At 38.6% G+C, this 14,134-nt stretch overlaps 1 protein-coding gene across 3 annotated transcripts in view; it reads left to right on the forward strand.

Annotated features, from left to right (window-relative positions):
- Positions 1-14,134, forward strand: part of PCSK6 (proprotein convertase subtilisin/kexin type 6) — a 249,589-nt gene that overhangs the window by 206,026 nt on the left and 29,429 nt on the right. For all 3 annotated transcript variants that reach the window (XM_072616874.1, XM_072616871.1, XM_072616881.1), the window contains 3 exons: positions 2,288-2,390; positions 3,842-4,038; positions 5,227-5,314. In XM_072616874.1, the coding sequence (XP_072472975.1) occupies positions 2,288-2,390; positions 3,842-4,038; positions 5,227-5,314 (388 nt within the window). The remainder of the gene's footprint in view (positions 1-2,287; positions 2,391-3,841; positions 4,039-5,226; positions 5,315-14,134) is intronic.

The raw sequence follows: 14,134 nt of genomic DNA on the forward strand, positions 1-14,134 counted from the left end.
TTTTAGTCAAGCCCAAGAACAACTTATCTTTCTTGGCTACCATGTCCGATGTTCACTTATATTGAGTTTTAGAACACTACAACTCCCAGATCTTTCATAAAAGCACAAGGTTCAAAGGGCATGAGAAGTCAGCACACCCAGTCCCTTCTTCTATTCAAGACCACACCCAAACTATACAAAACAAATAAAAACCCATCCTATTTTTATAAGGCAATTTTATAACCTCCCTTGTTAAATCATTGCAGTGATTAACAACCTTCTCTGTTGGTAAAGCTTTCCTTCCATGGGCACTCCTACTTCTGCATGCCTTTGCCCATGCTATTTTCCCTGCCTTGAGATCTCATACTCCTCCCTGTTTCTCTGAGTCTCCCCCTCTATCCTTCAAACTCCAGCTCAAGTCCCACCTTTTCTAGGAACACTTTGTAGACTGCCTCAGTCTACAGTGCTCTCTCCTTCTGAATTCCTATAGCACCTTTTATACGTTCCCTTTCATATATATGCTTACATTTGCATATATGTATATATTCATGTGTATATAGACAAACATCTAGATAGATAGCCGCTAGGTGTTGCAATGGCTGACGCACTGGATTTGGAATCAGGAAGACTCATCTTCATGAGTTCAAATCCAGCCTCAGACACTTACTAGCTTGGCCTTGGGCAAGTCACTTAACTCTGTTTGCCTCAATTCCTCATCTGATAAATGAGCTGAAGGAAATGGCAAACCGCTCCAGTACCTTTGCCAAGAAAATACCAAACAGGGTCACAAAGAGTTGGACATGACAGAAAAACAGCCTCAACAAGAACATAGATGCATATATACACATATACTTACATATATAATACATGTACATTATACATGTATATATATGTGTATGTATATATATATATATATATACACATATATATGTTAGTCTAGACCTATGTTTTCATTGGGAGAACAAGATGAGGAAAATGTTCTTTGACTTATAATCATGGGGAATTTCCTAGGCTAACTTAAATGTTACATGACTTGCCCAGGCTCACACAGACAGTGTATACCAGGAGCAAAACTCGAACACAGGGTCTTTGACGCCTCTTGGGTCAGTCCTATATCCACTGTACCACATCTACCTTTTATTGTTTGTTCTGTGCTAGTCCATAGGGTCCTTGAGGGAAGGGTACAAATATTTCTTTTATATTCCTCAAAATTCTTTGGTGCTTTGGACGTAGTAGGTGGCTAGTATTTGGTGATCACGGATTGACTTCATTAGATAATGCTTGCAGCTGTTACACCAAGCTTATACTTATCTATAAAATAAGGATAAAAATAACACCTAGCTCCCAGGATTTTTGTGAGAATCAAGTGGTTAACCTGTGTAAAGCATTTTGAAAACCTTAAATGGCTATACAAATGCAATTTTTGTTATTATTATCATTAACATTATTATGCTTTAAGTTTTCAGCTTTCTTCTGTCATTAGTGGTAACAAAAGTAACTGGTCACCCTGATCTTAAACACTTTTCACGTATTTGAATAGTGTTTGTAAGTCAGCCTCTCCCTCCTCCCACCCCAGCATTCTATTTTGTGGGTTAAATAATTCTTGATCCTTCATTGTCTCTCATAGTTTTTAATTCCATAATTATTTTGATTACATTCCCATGAAACCCTGTCCAAGGCATTCTGATCCCTCTTAAACTGGGTCCCACAATAAAACAAAGAACTGTAGCTGAGGTGCAGCTAAGACAAGAGGGTTACCTCCTGTTTTAAGAGGATAAAATTTCAAGCCAGAAGGCACTTTCAAGATCGTCTAATTCGAAATCTCTTGTTTTACTGAGGCTGAACTGGAGTATGATCCTGGGTTCACAAATTCATAGCTAGAAGGGGCCTTACAGATAAGAAAAGTCAGGCCTAAAGAGGTTCTCTGATTCCAAATGCAGCCCACTTTATACAGAATTATGTTGCTTCCCTGTATTTTTTGCTTCTTAATGTTGAAATGATTTATTTAAGGTCTCATGAATAGTAGAAGGCAGAGACAAAATCTGACCCCAAAATTTAATCTTCAAGCTCCAAATCCAGTCTTCTTTCAATAATACCTTTGTAAAGGTATCTATCTTAATAGTTTTGCCTTTGAAATGTTAACATTAAGAGTCATAATGGTGCATCAGTTTCTACATATGTAAAAAAGGGGCCAGGTGGTCATCTTATCATCTTGGGCCCTTGATGTCAGGGTTGGAAGTTCTTCATGAAGTTTTTTCTTTGACAGAAATCATCTCCCTGAATGAAAGAAAACATTTATTTCTTTAAGGTATGTGTCATCCAGAGTGTGGCGACAAAGGGTGTGACGGACCAAAAGCTGACCAGTGCTTGAACTGTGTCCATTATAGTCTCGGAAGTGTCAAAACTGGCAGGTAATGAATGAGAAATGTCATCTTCATTTTCCAGGTTCAGCACTGTACAATCAAACACCACTTTACCAATTTTGATTTTTTTTTTTTTAGACCAACCATCAATACAAAGTAGGCCTAAGAAGATGACCAGTTCTACTGGTGTCCAACCTTACCTATTTCCTACAGTAGATCCTGAATAGTACTGACTCTGGTGTTCAAGTTCAAATCTACAAAGTCAAATCAAATTCTACAGATCTGACACTGAACCTTGTCCTATGACCTTGGGCAAGTCATTTAATCTCCCTTGTTCTCAGTGTCTCATCTAGTCAAAGTCCTTCTTTTTACAGATATGGGAAAATCATACCTAGGGAAGTTAAGGACTTGCCTAAAGATCCCCACAAGTAGTAACTGGCAGAGTCAGAATTCAAGCTCAGGTCATCTGTCCAGAAATCCAGTACTCTACACTACAGCATCCTATCTGTATAAACTGGAAAATAATAATTTATTTGAGGGATTTGAGCCTATATTCTTTATTTCTCTGAATTCTAGTTTCAGAAATTAAATTTATACTTTAAAAATTTGATTTTTACTAGACTTACTGTACTAGTGGGAACATAGCTACCATATAAAAGTTCACTTGTGTCCTCTTACCTGAGATGGCTATGGGTAGGATTCTTTCCTATAGCAGTTAGAAAGGTTGGACAAGGACCTGTGGACCACAGACAGGTGCTTTTTATTATCCTCTAGAATATATACTGCATTTATTCTAATTAACAAGGGTTCTATTAGTTTTTCCCTATTTCAGTGACTTCCCTTCTCTCTTCTGTTTCCCTTCCTCTATCTACATGTTCTATCCTGTTCTTTCCTCCTGTGCATCCTCACCAGTTTTACCTAAGGGTGCTGGGTCATCCTAGCCTCTTCACCACTACTTCACCCCTCTCCTCACTGATTTCCACAATTGGTCTTGCTCAGGTCATCTGTTAACCTAATACGGGCAAGACAGAACTCCAATAACAGGTGCATCTTTCCCAAGCAAAACACCCCTGAAATAAAACTTCAGTGTCTCCTTTCATTTAGTGAATTCAGGGGATAGGAAATGGAAATGTTTGTATCTTTATTCTTCCTACTGTAAGAATTGTCTTTCTTGACCTGTACAAGAAATAACCTTCAGTCAATTAAGAAAAAAGTCACTAAGAACTTCTACTTAGATTTTTAAAAATCTTTCTTCCAATTGTGCTTTGCCAATGTAACCACAATTTGTGTTTCAAAATTCATTTGTGGGTATCTGATTTATAAAAGATTATAGTAGTACCTGATTGATGTTATTGAGTTTTTTCAAAAACACATAATTCCTTTTCCTTAAAGTAGAATTTCCTGTTTTTGTATATACCCCACTGTCAAAAGTATGGAATGTCTTTATTTTTCTGTACCCAGTGCTGTTGGAGTACTTACTGGGTCTTCCTCTTTCCCAGGAAATGTGTGAATGTTTGCCCCTTGGGATACTTCGGTGATTCTATATCAAAGAGATGTCGAAGGTGTAGTAGGGGATGTGAGACCTGCATAGGCAGGAGTCAGAATCAGTGCCTGTCCTGCCGACGTGGCTTTTACTACCATCAGGAATTGAATACCTGTGTGACTCTGTGTCCAGCTGGCTTTTATGCAGATGAAAGTAAGTGTGATCATCTTTAAGTTTATAGATGACATGATTGTCTTCAAAGGGTTAAAAATGCTGAGCTGACTCTCAACTGTTCAGAGGCTGATTATCCTCCATCCCTGGGTCTTCAAGCCCCTAGCCAACTTTTCACTATTCATCCTCAGAAAAAAGGGAGAGGTTGCTATACTCAAATTAGCCAAATGTTACATTCAACAGTTCCTATTTTGTATCTAGGCAAAGAGGTTTGAACTAAAATTAAAATGATTTTTTTTTGTGTAATCCACCAGCTTAATATGTACCAAGCTAATGACCATTGGTGAAAGACAAATTAGCAGATCAGGAATGAATAAAAAAAATTAACTTCTTACTAAGTGCTAGGTATTGTGCTATGTACTGGGAATACAAATGCATTTTTCCCTTTTTGAAAAGGAAAAATCAAGTCTTACAGTTTGAAAATTTTTTTTTAGCCTAACTTAAGTGGGATAGGAAAGAAAGGAAATAACCATTTATGTAGCAACTACTGTGTGCCAGGTACTTTACAGATATTATCTCATTTGATCCTTACAACAACCTTGAGAAATAGATGAGAAATACAGTTGGGGAAATTAAGGCAAATAGAGGTTAAGTCACTTGCCAGGTCATATAGCTGTGTCTGAGGCCAGATTTGAACTTAGGTCTTCCTGACTTTAGGCCCAGTTCGTTATGCATTATGTCCCCATGCTGCCTAAAGGACTGACCAATAGGTTTCTTGACCTCACGTCTAGTTAGCTTTCTATATGGTCTCAGGTTATTCTATCACGGAATCATAAATTTAGAGCTGGTAGGGACCTGAGAATCCAGCCCCCTCATTTTACAAAAAAATTGAGGCACAGAGAGGTTACATTTTTGCCCAGAATCGCACAGCTACCAAGTGTCTGAGGTGAGATTTAAGCCCAGGTTTTCTTGACTCCGAGTCCATTGGAGTGTGTTCTCCAAAACTCTGCCTTTTTAATTTATTAACATATTGCCTATTTCTGGAAGTTGTTAATCTATGAATAGTTTTCCCATCACAGTTTTGAAACTTTGGAAGATTTTGTTGTTGTTTTTAGACACTGTTATTTCTGCAGACTTCATTTGCATTCTTTTCTACCATTTCTTTCCTTCTCCATCTACTCTTCTGCCCCAAATCCCTTACCCCCTTCTCTGTTTTCTTCTTTTGTACAGGTCAGAAATATTGCTTTAAATGTCATCCAAACTGTAAAAAGTGTGTCGATGAACCAGAAAAATGTACCATATGCAAAGAAGGATTCAGGTAAAACACTGACTTTGAGGATACAAAAACTGGTTTCAAACCTGAGGATTTCAGTGGTTTTCACTATTTTTAGTTTCTATCATTTAATTTCTCATGTTTATTCATTAGTTCCTAAAGTTATGGTTCCAGCAACCCCAGACTATTTCAGTGTAAGAATTCTTAGTCCATTTAAATTCATGCTTTCATTACGGGATTATTGTGGGGATTTTTAAGAGTAGGAGTTAAATGAAATGAGTTAAAATGATGGACTTTTAAATCAAATTTGGGGAATCAGTAAAATTAGTTCCATATCATAGCATAATATAGTGTTTGGTGGTGAAAGAGGTGAGAAGTAGTGAGGGACAATGAGCTCCTGTTCTTTTGAGTGATTTAATTTTCTCCCCCCATCACTACTCTCCTGAGCAAACCACTTCAGAGCCTCATCCTTCTCTTCCTTTCTTGTCCCTTCTCTCTCTCTCCTTTTTGTCTCTCTGTCCTTCCTTGTGTTTTCCTTTCCCCAATTTCCTCATCCTTCCTAAAAGGGCTGATGGGTGAGGGTAATCAGGGTTTAAGTGGACGGGAAGGTGTCCCAGTACCTTTTCCTTTCCCCACCATCAAACATAGCTTCATAAAGTAATGATTGTGTACAGACTTTACACTAAAAACCACTAGCGATTTTCTTTTACTTGAAATAACCTTCCAAAGATTTGCTTAGCTAACTAATATAAGTATTCATTATTGGTTTGTTCATCAAAAAAAACCTCAAAGCACTAAATAAGAATATTTTTGAAAAAATTTAACAATGCTTGCTGTTGTAAATAGTCCACTAATAAAAGTTATTAATTATTAATTATAAAGAAAATTACTAAAAATACTTGGAAGTTTTGTCCTTATTAAAAGGAGTAGGCAGTCACCTAGGTAGTATGATTTGAGGAGTAATGGTAAATGTTGGCATCCCTACACTCAAAGTATCTCCCTACCTACTTATCAAGGTGCCTAAAATTCTGCCGTTGGGAATTCACTGCTTCTCTAAGTGGCCCTTTTTTAAGAAAATGGAGATACTACTTCTAGGAAATAACAGGTTCAATCACTAACACTACAGGTGTGAATTAGTTCACTCTATTGCTTTTGTCCTAACAGAACAAACTGGTTGGTAGACAGGGATACCCAGCAGCCCTGGATATCTTGAGAGGAAAACGGAGGGAACCATGAAAGGAGATTTTAAAAAAGTAGGGGAAAAGGCAACGGAGGTACCAGTGAAGATAAACTTCATATACTTCATAATCTGAAAGACCTGATCATTCTAGGAAAAGTTCATAGGATTTAGAGCAATTATGTAGTTCTGCAGGGAAACTGAGGGTGTAAGTGCTTTGCCCAAGGTTAATCAGGTGTGTGTGTGTGTGTGTGTATGTGTGTGTGTATATATATATATCTATATAAATATATATATTCATATATATATGTAACTAGTATTTAAGTTCTATAGAACTAGTATTTAAGCCTTTATCCTCATATCCTCATACTCCAAATCTGATGCTCTTTCTGCTGTACCAGACAAGCTCCGTAGTAGGAGTTCTTAAGCTGTGTGTGTGTGTGTGTGTGTGTGTGTGTGTGTGTGGTGGACCCCTTGGGGAGTCTGATGAAACTTATGAACCCCTTTTCAGAATAATGGCTTGAAATCCATAAAGCAAAATACAAAGGATTACAAAGGAAACTAAAGGTTATTGAAAATAAAGATGTCATTTTTTTCTCATCCAAGGTAACAGACCTCCCCTGAACTCTATCCCCAAACCTCAGGTTAAAAACTCTTGCTTTATATCATTCATCTAAGTATGGCAAAGTCAAACAATAAGGATGAACAGAGAAGAAAAAGAGCAAAAAACAGGGAGAAGGGAAGGTGAGGTGATAGAAAAAAAATCAGAAAAAATTGGCTGATTCAGTTAGTAAAGCAGATAATCCAAGGCTTTGATCTTTATCTGCCCTAAACCTATGGCCAAGAAGCTCTCAAGAGAGCAACAGTGTCTTGAGGTCTCTCACTCTCTGAAGCCTGTTTCCTAAATTAGTAACTGAAGAAGGCAGGATGGTTTCTGAAATGTATAAATCAATCCTGCCACCTTCTTAACGTTATTCTGTTAGGAGAAATGCTGAAATGACTGGGAGCATCCTGGTGACCTTGTATCCAGCCCTGAATTTTTATTTGAGAAAGGTTAAGGTAGATGTTCAGTTTCTTGCATTTTGTAGTAGGAAGAAAGTAACCTCCTTAACAATAGCTAGTTCCCCCACCCCCCCAAAAAAAATTCGAAACAGCAGTGCTGGAGATGACAGACTGTTCAGAAAGAAAAGTAAAAATTGAAAACATTGTCAGCTATAATCCACAGAAAGCTGTCTTTTACTGTACAATATCCTTTTTTAAGCTATGACTTCAAATCATCCCTGTCATGTTAAAGCAGTTAGAGACCCAGCAGTAGCTGTTTCCCTTAGACTGTCTGGCTCTTCAGGAGACTAAATTGTAAGAAATGTTGCATGTGGGAACGTTAGTTATTAAAGGCATGATTTAACTGCCAGTCACAATGACCCCATGCTATGGCAAGGAAAAGACCTCTTATTTTCTTGCTTAAAATACTTGCCTTCACTGGCACACAAACATGTTGTTGCAGAGTAGCTTTTTAAATCTGAAGAAGTCACAAAAACTCCTTGATGTTAAATACAAGTGCCTAGACGTGACATATTCCAGAGTGATACCTTTACATGTTCAGTCACAACAGTTAGCAGTAGCACAATAATCCTGGGCATTGAAACAGCAGGGGAAGCATTTATGTCAAGATTGTAAATCATGTAATAAAAATATTAACAAAACTGTGCAAAAATTAGAACTCTGTCAATGAACTTACCTATTTTAGTCCACAGAGCCATAATTCAGTCATAGAATTACGATTCCTATGGTGTCACTCTTTGGAAGAGAAACATTTGGGGACAAAACATTTTAAAAGAAATTATGTCTTCAGACAAATATGACTGGAAGTGATGGGACTTTACAAGTTGCCTTTCATTGGACATTCAACAAATGTTTATTAAGTACTTACCAAGAGCAGGGGAGGTATGTGCTGGGGGAGGTACAAAATGTCAATGTGACATAGTCCTGCCTTGTAGAATTTGCAGTATAGTAGAGGAAAAAGACACCCATGAAGATATACACTATTTTGGGGCAGGGTGTGCAATCAGAACTGCAATGTCATCAGTACAGGGAACTGTTATTGTAGAAAATCCCTGAACCAATGCAAATCAGCAACTTCTAGTGTTAGAAAGTTCCCTAGGGGCACTGAGAAGTGACTTGCTCACAATTACATAGCTAGAATGTGTCAGAGACAGGACTTGAACCCAGATCTCCCAGACTCCAAGGCCAGCCCTCTGTTTACCATAGCATAATGCCTCTCATTACACAATATTACTTCAAAAATATATCAGAGAAGTACCAAACAAGATAGCATGCCAAATCCAAGTGTCTGCCAGAAAAAAAAATTGTTACTAAGTGGGGAAATCAGGAGGGGCATCTCAAAGGAGGTGACAGTTGAGTTGGATATCAAAGGAATTCAGCAAGTGAAGAGAGCTGGGGTGGGGGGAACATCACAGGCATTGAGAACAATGTTAGCAGTGGCATAGATAGGAAAGAACTGGTTGTGTGTACAGGATAGAGGAGTCTAATTTGACTTGGAATGTGGCACTATACAACTGAAAAGATGGGGCAGCACCAAATGATGCAGCAAAGGAGTTTCATAACCAGATTTATGCATAAGAAAATTATTCTGGCAGTAATAACGAAGGATGGATTAGAGAGGACAGTGTTGGGAAGCTATTGCAGCAGTCTAAGTAGACAGTAATGAGAGCTTCTGAGAGGTGGTGGAAGTGGGAATAGGAAGGAGGACACACACAAGAGGTAGTTACAAAGGCTTAGAAACTGAGTGGATTCCAGATAAAGGAGAAAGGAGAGGAATTAAAAATACGCCCTGGGTTTGAACTTGTGAGATTGGTTAAAGGTTGCTGGAACTGACTGAAAAAAAAAAAACAGTAACGGATGCACAGGTTGGGAGTGGGGAGAGAGAATAAGTTTGATTTGGGGCATGTTGGGTTTGAGGTATGGAGGGAAGGGAGATACCCAGAAAGAAGCCTTATCTGAAGAGGCATCTGTGTGTCTCAGTGGATTAAGTGCTGGGCCTGGAGTCAGGAAGACCTGAGTTCAAATTTAGCCTCAGACACATACTAGCTGTGTGACCTTGGGCAAGTCCCTTCACCTCTGCCTTAACCCACTGGAGAAGGAAATGGCAAACCACACCAGTATTTTTGTCAAGAAAACTCCATGAACAGTCTGATCCACAGAATCACAAAGAGTCAGACATGACTGAACAACGGCTGTGCCTAAAAGCTAGAGATATAACTACAAAAGCAAAGGCAATCCCTGTCTTCAAAGTACTTCATCCTACCAGAGGATGAGGAATGAGACTAAAACATGGCCTGCAAGAGTCAAGTGAAGCCTTTTCTTCATCCCCAGGAGACAGAATTATGTGTATTTTTGTATATATTTTAGGCAGATGAGAATGAGTTAGTAAAAGGAAAGGTTCAGGTATATTTGTGGTGAGGGGGAGAAGGGACAAGACAGGCAGTGCGTGTTAAAGCAAGGCCCAGGAAGGGGTAGGAGGAAATAAAGTGGAGGGTAGGGGTAGAGGTATTAGCCTTAGTGAAAATTATGAATGAACACCCCCTCTTATTCTGTGACCAATGGGAAGAAGCAGAAAGTGGAGGATGACATTGTGGCTCTGAAATTCATGAGCTGGCAGGATAATGGATATGAAGGATGTCTAGCATAGCAGCTTTTCACCTTGTAGTTTCATGAGTCTATTACAAAAGAGCTAAAGTAAGTAGTACATAGGTTTCTAGATCAATGCCAGGTACTCTCTGGATCCTTAAATGTTTGGTAATTTGTAATGTTATTAGGGTCTTGAGAAATAAGTATTTATAGAACTACATGCTTACCTTATTAGAATTTAATATTTACAAAGTAATATTATAATTATAAATTAATATTAAATATTAATAATATTAAAGTAAATATTTCCATTTATACAAGAAAGATCCTTAACTATCCTTTATCCTCGTAGATTGTAATGGAGTTTGGTGTCCTATGGTTTTTAATGGGCTCTGAGCATTCAGGACAAATTCACAATGAAAAAAAATCATTGACTCTCTTTGAAGTCTTTACAACTAACTTTTTAATTAATATTTTTTCCAATTACATGTAAAAGCAATTTCTAAATTTCTTTTTAAAAAGTTTTGAGTTTCAAATTCACTCCTTCCTCCTACCCCTTTCCCCTCCCTAAAATGGCAAGCAGTTTAATATAGGATATACATGTGCAGTCATACAAAGCACATTTCTACATTAGTCATGTGAACCACTGATTTCATAAGAATTCCAAAACCTTCAAGTTCTTTCATCGTTCTGACTTTTTGTCTGTTGTCTTGATGGCCACAAAAGATGACAAATCCAACCTCAAAGATCCAAGAGAGGAGAGAGGCTTAAGGAATGTAAAAACAGATCCTGATTTGTCATAGCCTTCCCTTCAATTCAGCAAACACTGCCATGGATTCCATTGTGAAAGGCAGGATAGGGTAGTGAATCAAATGTGTCCACTCAGGTGAAAGCTCCTGGAGGACATTCAGTCAGTCAACAAGCATTTATTTTTTAAGTACTTACTCAGGGCTAAACTCTAGGGATACAAAGAGAGTCAAAAAGCAGAGTAATCCCTGCTCTTGAGGAGTTCACATTCTGATGGAGGAAACAACATGCAATCATCTAAGAATGTACAAGATGAGTACACGGAAGGTAATCGGAAAAGAGAAGGCACTAGCAGCTAGGAGACTAGGGAAGGCCTCTTGCATAAGGTGGCCTTTGAAGGAAGCCAGGAATGCTAAGAGATAGAGGTGAAGGAGAGCATTTGAGTATGAAAGACATCCCAGGCAAAGACATGGAGATGGAAGACAGTGGTTCTGAGGAACTCCAAGTCAGCTGATATTGCCGGATGAAAGAATTCATAGAGGAGAGTAAAATACAAAAAGACTGGAAAGGTAGGAAGTGACCAGATTATGAAGGGCTTTAAATGCCTTTGTTTATATTTTATCTTGGAAGCAAAAGGGAATCACTGGAGCATATTGAATAGAGGGGTGACAGGGTTAAACCTATACTTTAGAAAAATAACTTCAGGAGCTAAATGGAACATGAATTGGAGTGCAGATAAACTTGAAGCAGGGGCCCCAGTTAAAAGAGTATTGTTATAATTAACTGATGAAAAGTGATGAGTAGGAGTATAGAAGAGACATATATTAGGGATGTTGGGAAGGAAAAAAATATATTAGATTTGGCAGTAGATTGGTTGTGTGGGGTGAGTGAGCATGACACCAAAATTCTGAGTCTGAGTCACTAGAAGGATGGTGGTGCCCTCAATATTCCTATTGGATTTCAGAGGAAGGAGACATTATTTCTGGCTGTGAAGATCCATAAAAACTTCAGGGATTGGATGGCACCTATTTCCTTAACTATGAAGAATGAGAGTTTTGCATGCATTCGGTACAACGGAGGTATCAGGAACAGAGTGAACAAAGGCAAAGTCTAAAAAGCTGGAGGAATGGTAAATAACCCAGTTTGGCCAGAGCAGGGATGGGGAACCTGTGGCCTTGAGGCCACATGTGACCTTCTAGGTCCTGAGGTGCAGCCTTTGGACTGAGTCCAAGTTTTACTTAACAAATCCTTTTATTAAGGAGATTTGTTCTATGAATTTTGGATTCAGTCAGAGGGCCACACTTGAGTACCTAGAGGGTGTGCCACATGTGCCCATTCCTGGGCTAGAACATAAAGCATGGTATGAAATGAGGATAGCCTAGGATGGAATGGGGTAGGAGTGAGGATGGTTCAAGTATAGTCCATAGGAATCCTATTCCTATAGGGGTTTTTAAGCAAGCTTTGTTTACATTAAGGTTTAATCATGTACCTATCAGCACATAAAATAACTAGAGTATCACATGATCATGAAATCTCAAAATTGTGAGACTCCTCAAGGGCCCTCAATCTGCCTGTAAAAGAACCCTCTCTACCTCCCACCTGACAAATGGACATCCAGTCTGTACTTGAAAACTGTCCTCTGTGATTTATCATTATCAAGACAAGCTAATGAACACTTTGTCTTAAGTTACCACTGGGGAAGGGGAGTAAGGGAGGAAGGGGAAATAAGGGAAGGGGAGTAAGGGAAGTTGTTTCTAACCCAAAAGGTCTCCAATATGAAGCAAACCTAGGGAATTAGGAACTCTTTGTTCAAGGACAGCTATGAAATGGTTCCAGTAGTAAAAAGATAATCTCAAGGCTGGAAGCCCTCATGCTAATCCAACCTGTATCTGAATAGATAGATATACGCTCAACAACCTCCCTAACAGGTGATCATCCAGATCTGCTTGAAGATATTCAGTAACAGTGCCTTCTATGGTAGCACATTCCACTTTTGGACAGCTGGGTGATGCAGGGCCTGGAGTCAGGAAGACTCACCTTCCTGAGTTCACATCTAGCCTCAGACACTAGCTGTGTGACCCTAGGCAAATCACTTTACCATTTGCCTCCATTTCCTCATCTGTAAAATGAGCTGGAGAAGGAAAATGCAAATCACTCCAGCATCTTTGCCAAGAAAACCCCAAATAGGGTCATGAAAAGTCAGACACGACAGAAAAATGACTGAACGATAATACAATTTTAGGAAGTTATCCTTTCTATCAGCTGTAAATAAACCTCTCTACAAATGCCACCCATTGATCCTGATTCTTCACTCTTAGGGCCAAACTTGAATAAACCTAATCCACCATAATAGCGATTGCCAGGATTTGGGCAGAGAAGGAAGTGTTAAGTTTTAAATCAGGATCTCTGGAAGCACCCAAATCCAAATGGCTGACATAGAGTAAGATGTCAGGCTCAGGAGTGGAGACTTGGAGGGTAGTTCAGCACAAAATTAGGAAATCATCTACTGAGAATGTCAGAAAACTGATGATTTGTCTGACTCAACTAGTTTCTCCAAAACTTTATCTGTTTATGGTAATGGTATGCATTGCCTTGCTCTGTCAGCTTAATGTAGTCATCTTTGGTTTGGATTATCGCTGTAACCTAAATTGCTATTCAATTTCAATTTCCCCTTTTATCTAATCTGCTGTTTTTTAAACAAGGTATTTCTTCCATAGCCATATTCCAGGCATGAGTCCAATCTACCAAGTCTTAGTGATACGAATAAGAGCAAAATTACTCTGTTCCTTTGGATATCTTATCTTATTATTACCCATATTCTCTGCATTTTTGGGTAGATATCTGAGGTCATGAGCTGTATTCCTGCTCTCCTTGAATGTTGCCTCCTTTGAACCAGTCCTTTCCACAGACATTTTTTCCTATATTATACCTGCTTGCTCTCTGCACTATCTATTTTGGCAGAAGTATGTAGATAGATTTCACATACCATCCCCACCCCCAATTTTCATCTTAAATCCTTGTTGATCAAAATCATGTCTCTGCAAAAGATGTATTTTTACCAGCCTTCATTAGACTCACTTCATCTCTAACCAAGATCTCATCATTTCCATAATCTAGAAATCTAAAATACAGTTTCCAAACATCTTTTCAGCCTGTGACGGGAGTTTTGAGAATCAAAATCTGTGCTTTTCGACTGAATCCTCTACCTTCAATCTGAAGTAATGATTAAAAAACAGAAATAAAGTGACACCTACACCCCTAAGGTCTTCAGTTTCCTGGCCAGGGTTTCACAG

This window comes from Notamacropus eugenii, chromosome 1 (genome assembly GCF_028372415.1).
Source record: "Notamacropus eugenii isolate mMacEug1 chromosome 1, mMacEug1.pri_v2, whole genome shotgun sequence".
Taxonomy (NCBI): domain Eukaryota; kingdom Metazoa; phylum Chordata; class Mammalia; order Diprotodontia; family Macropodidae; genus Notamacropus; species Notamacropus eugenii.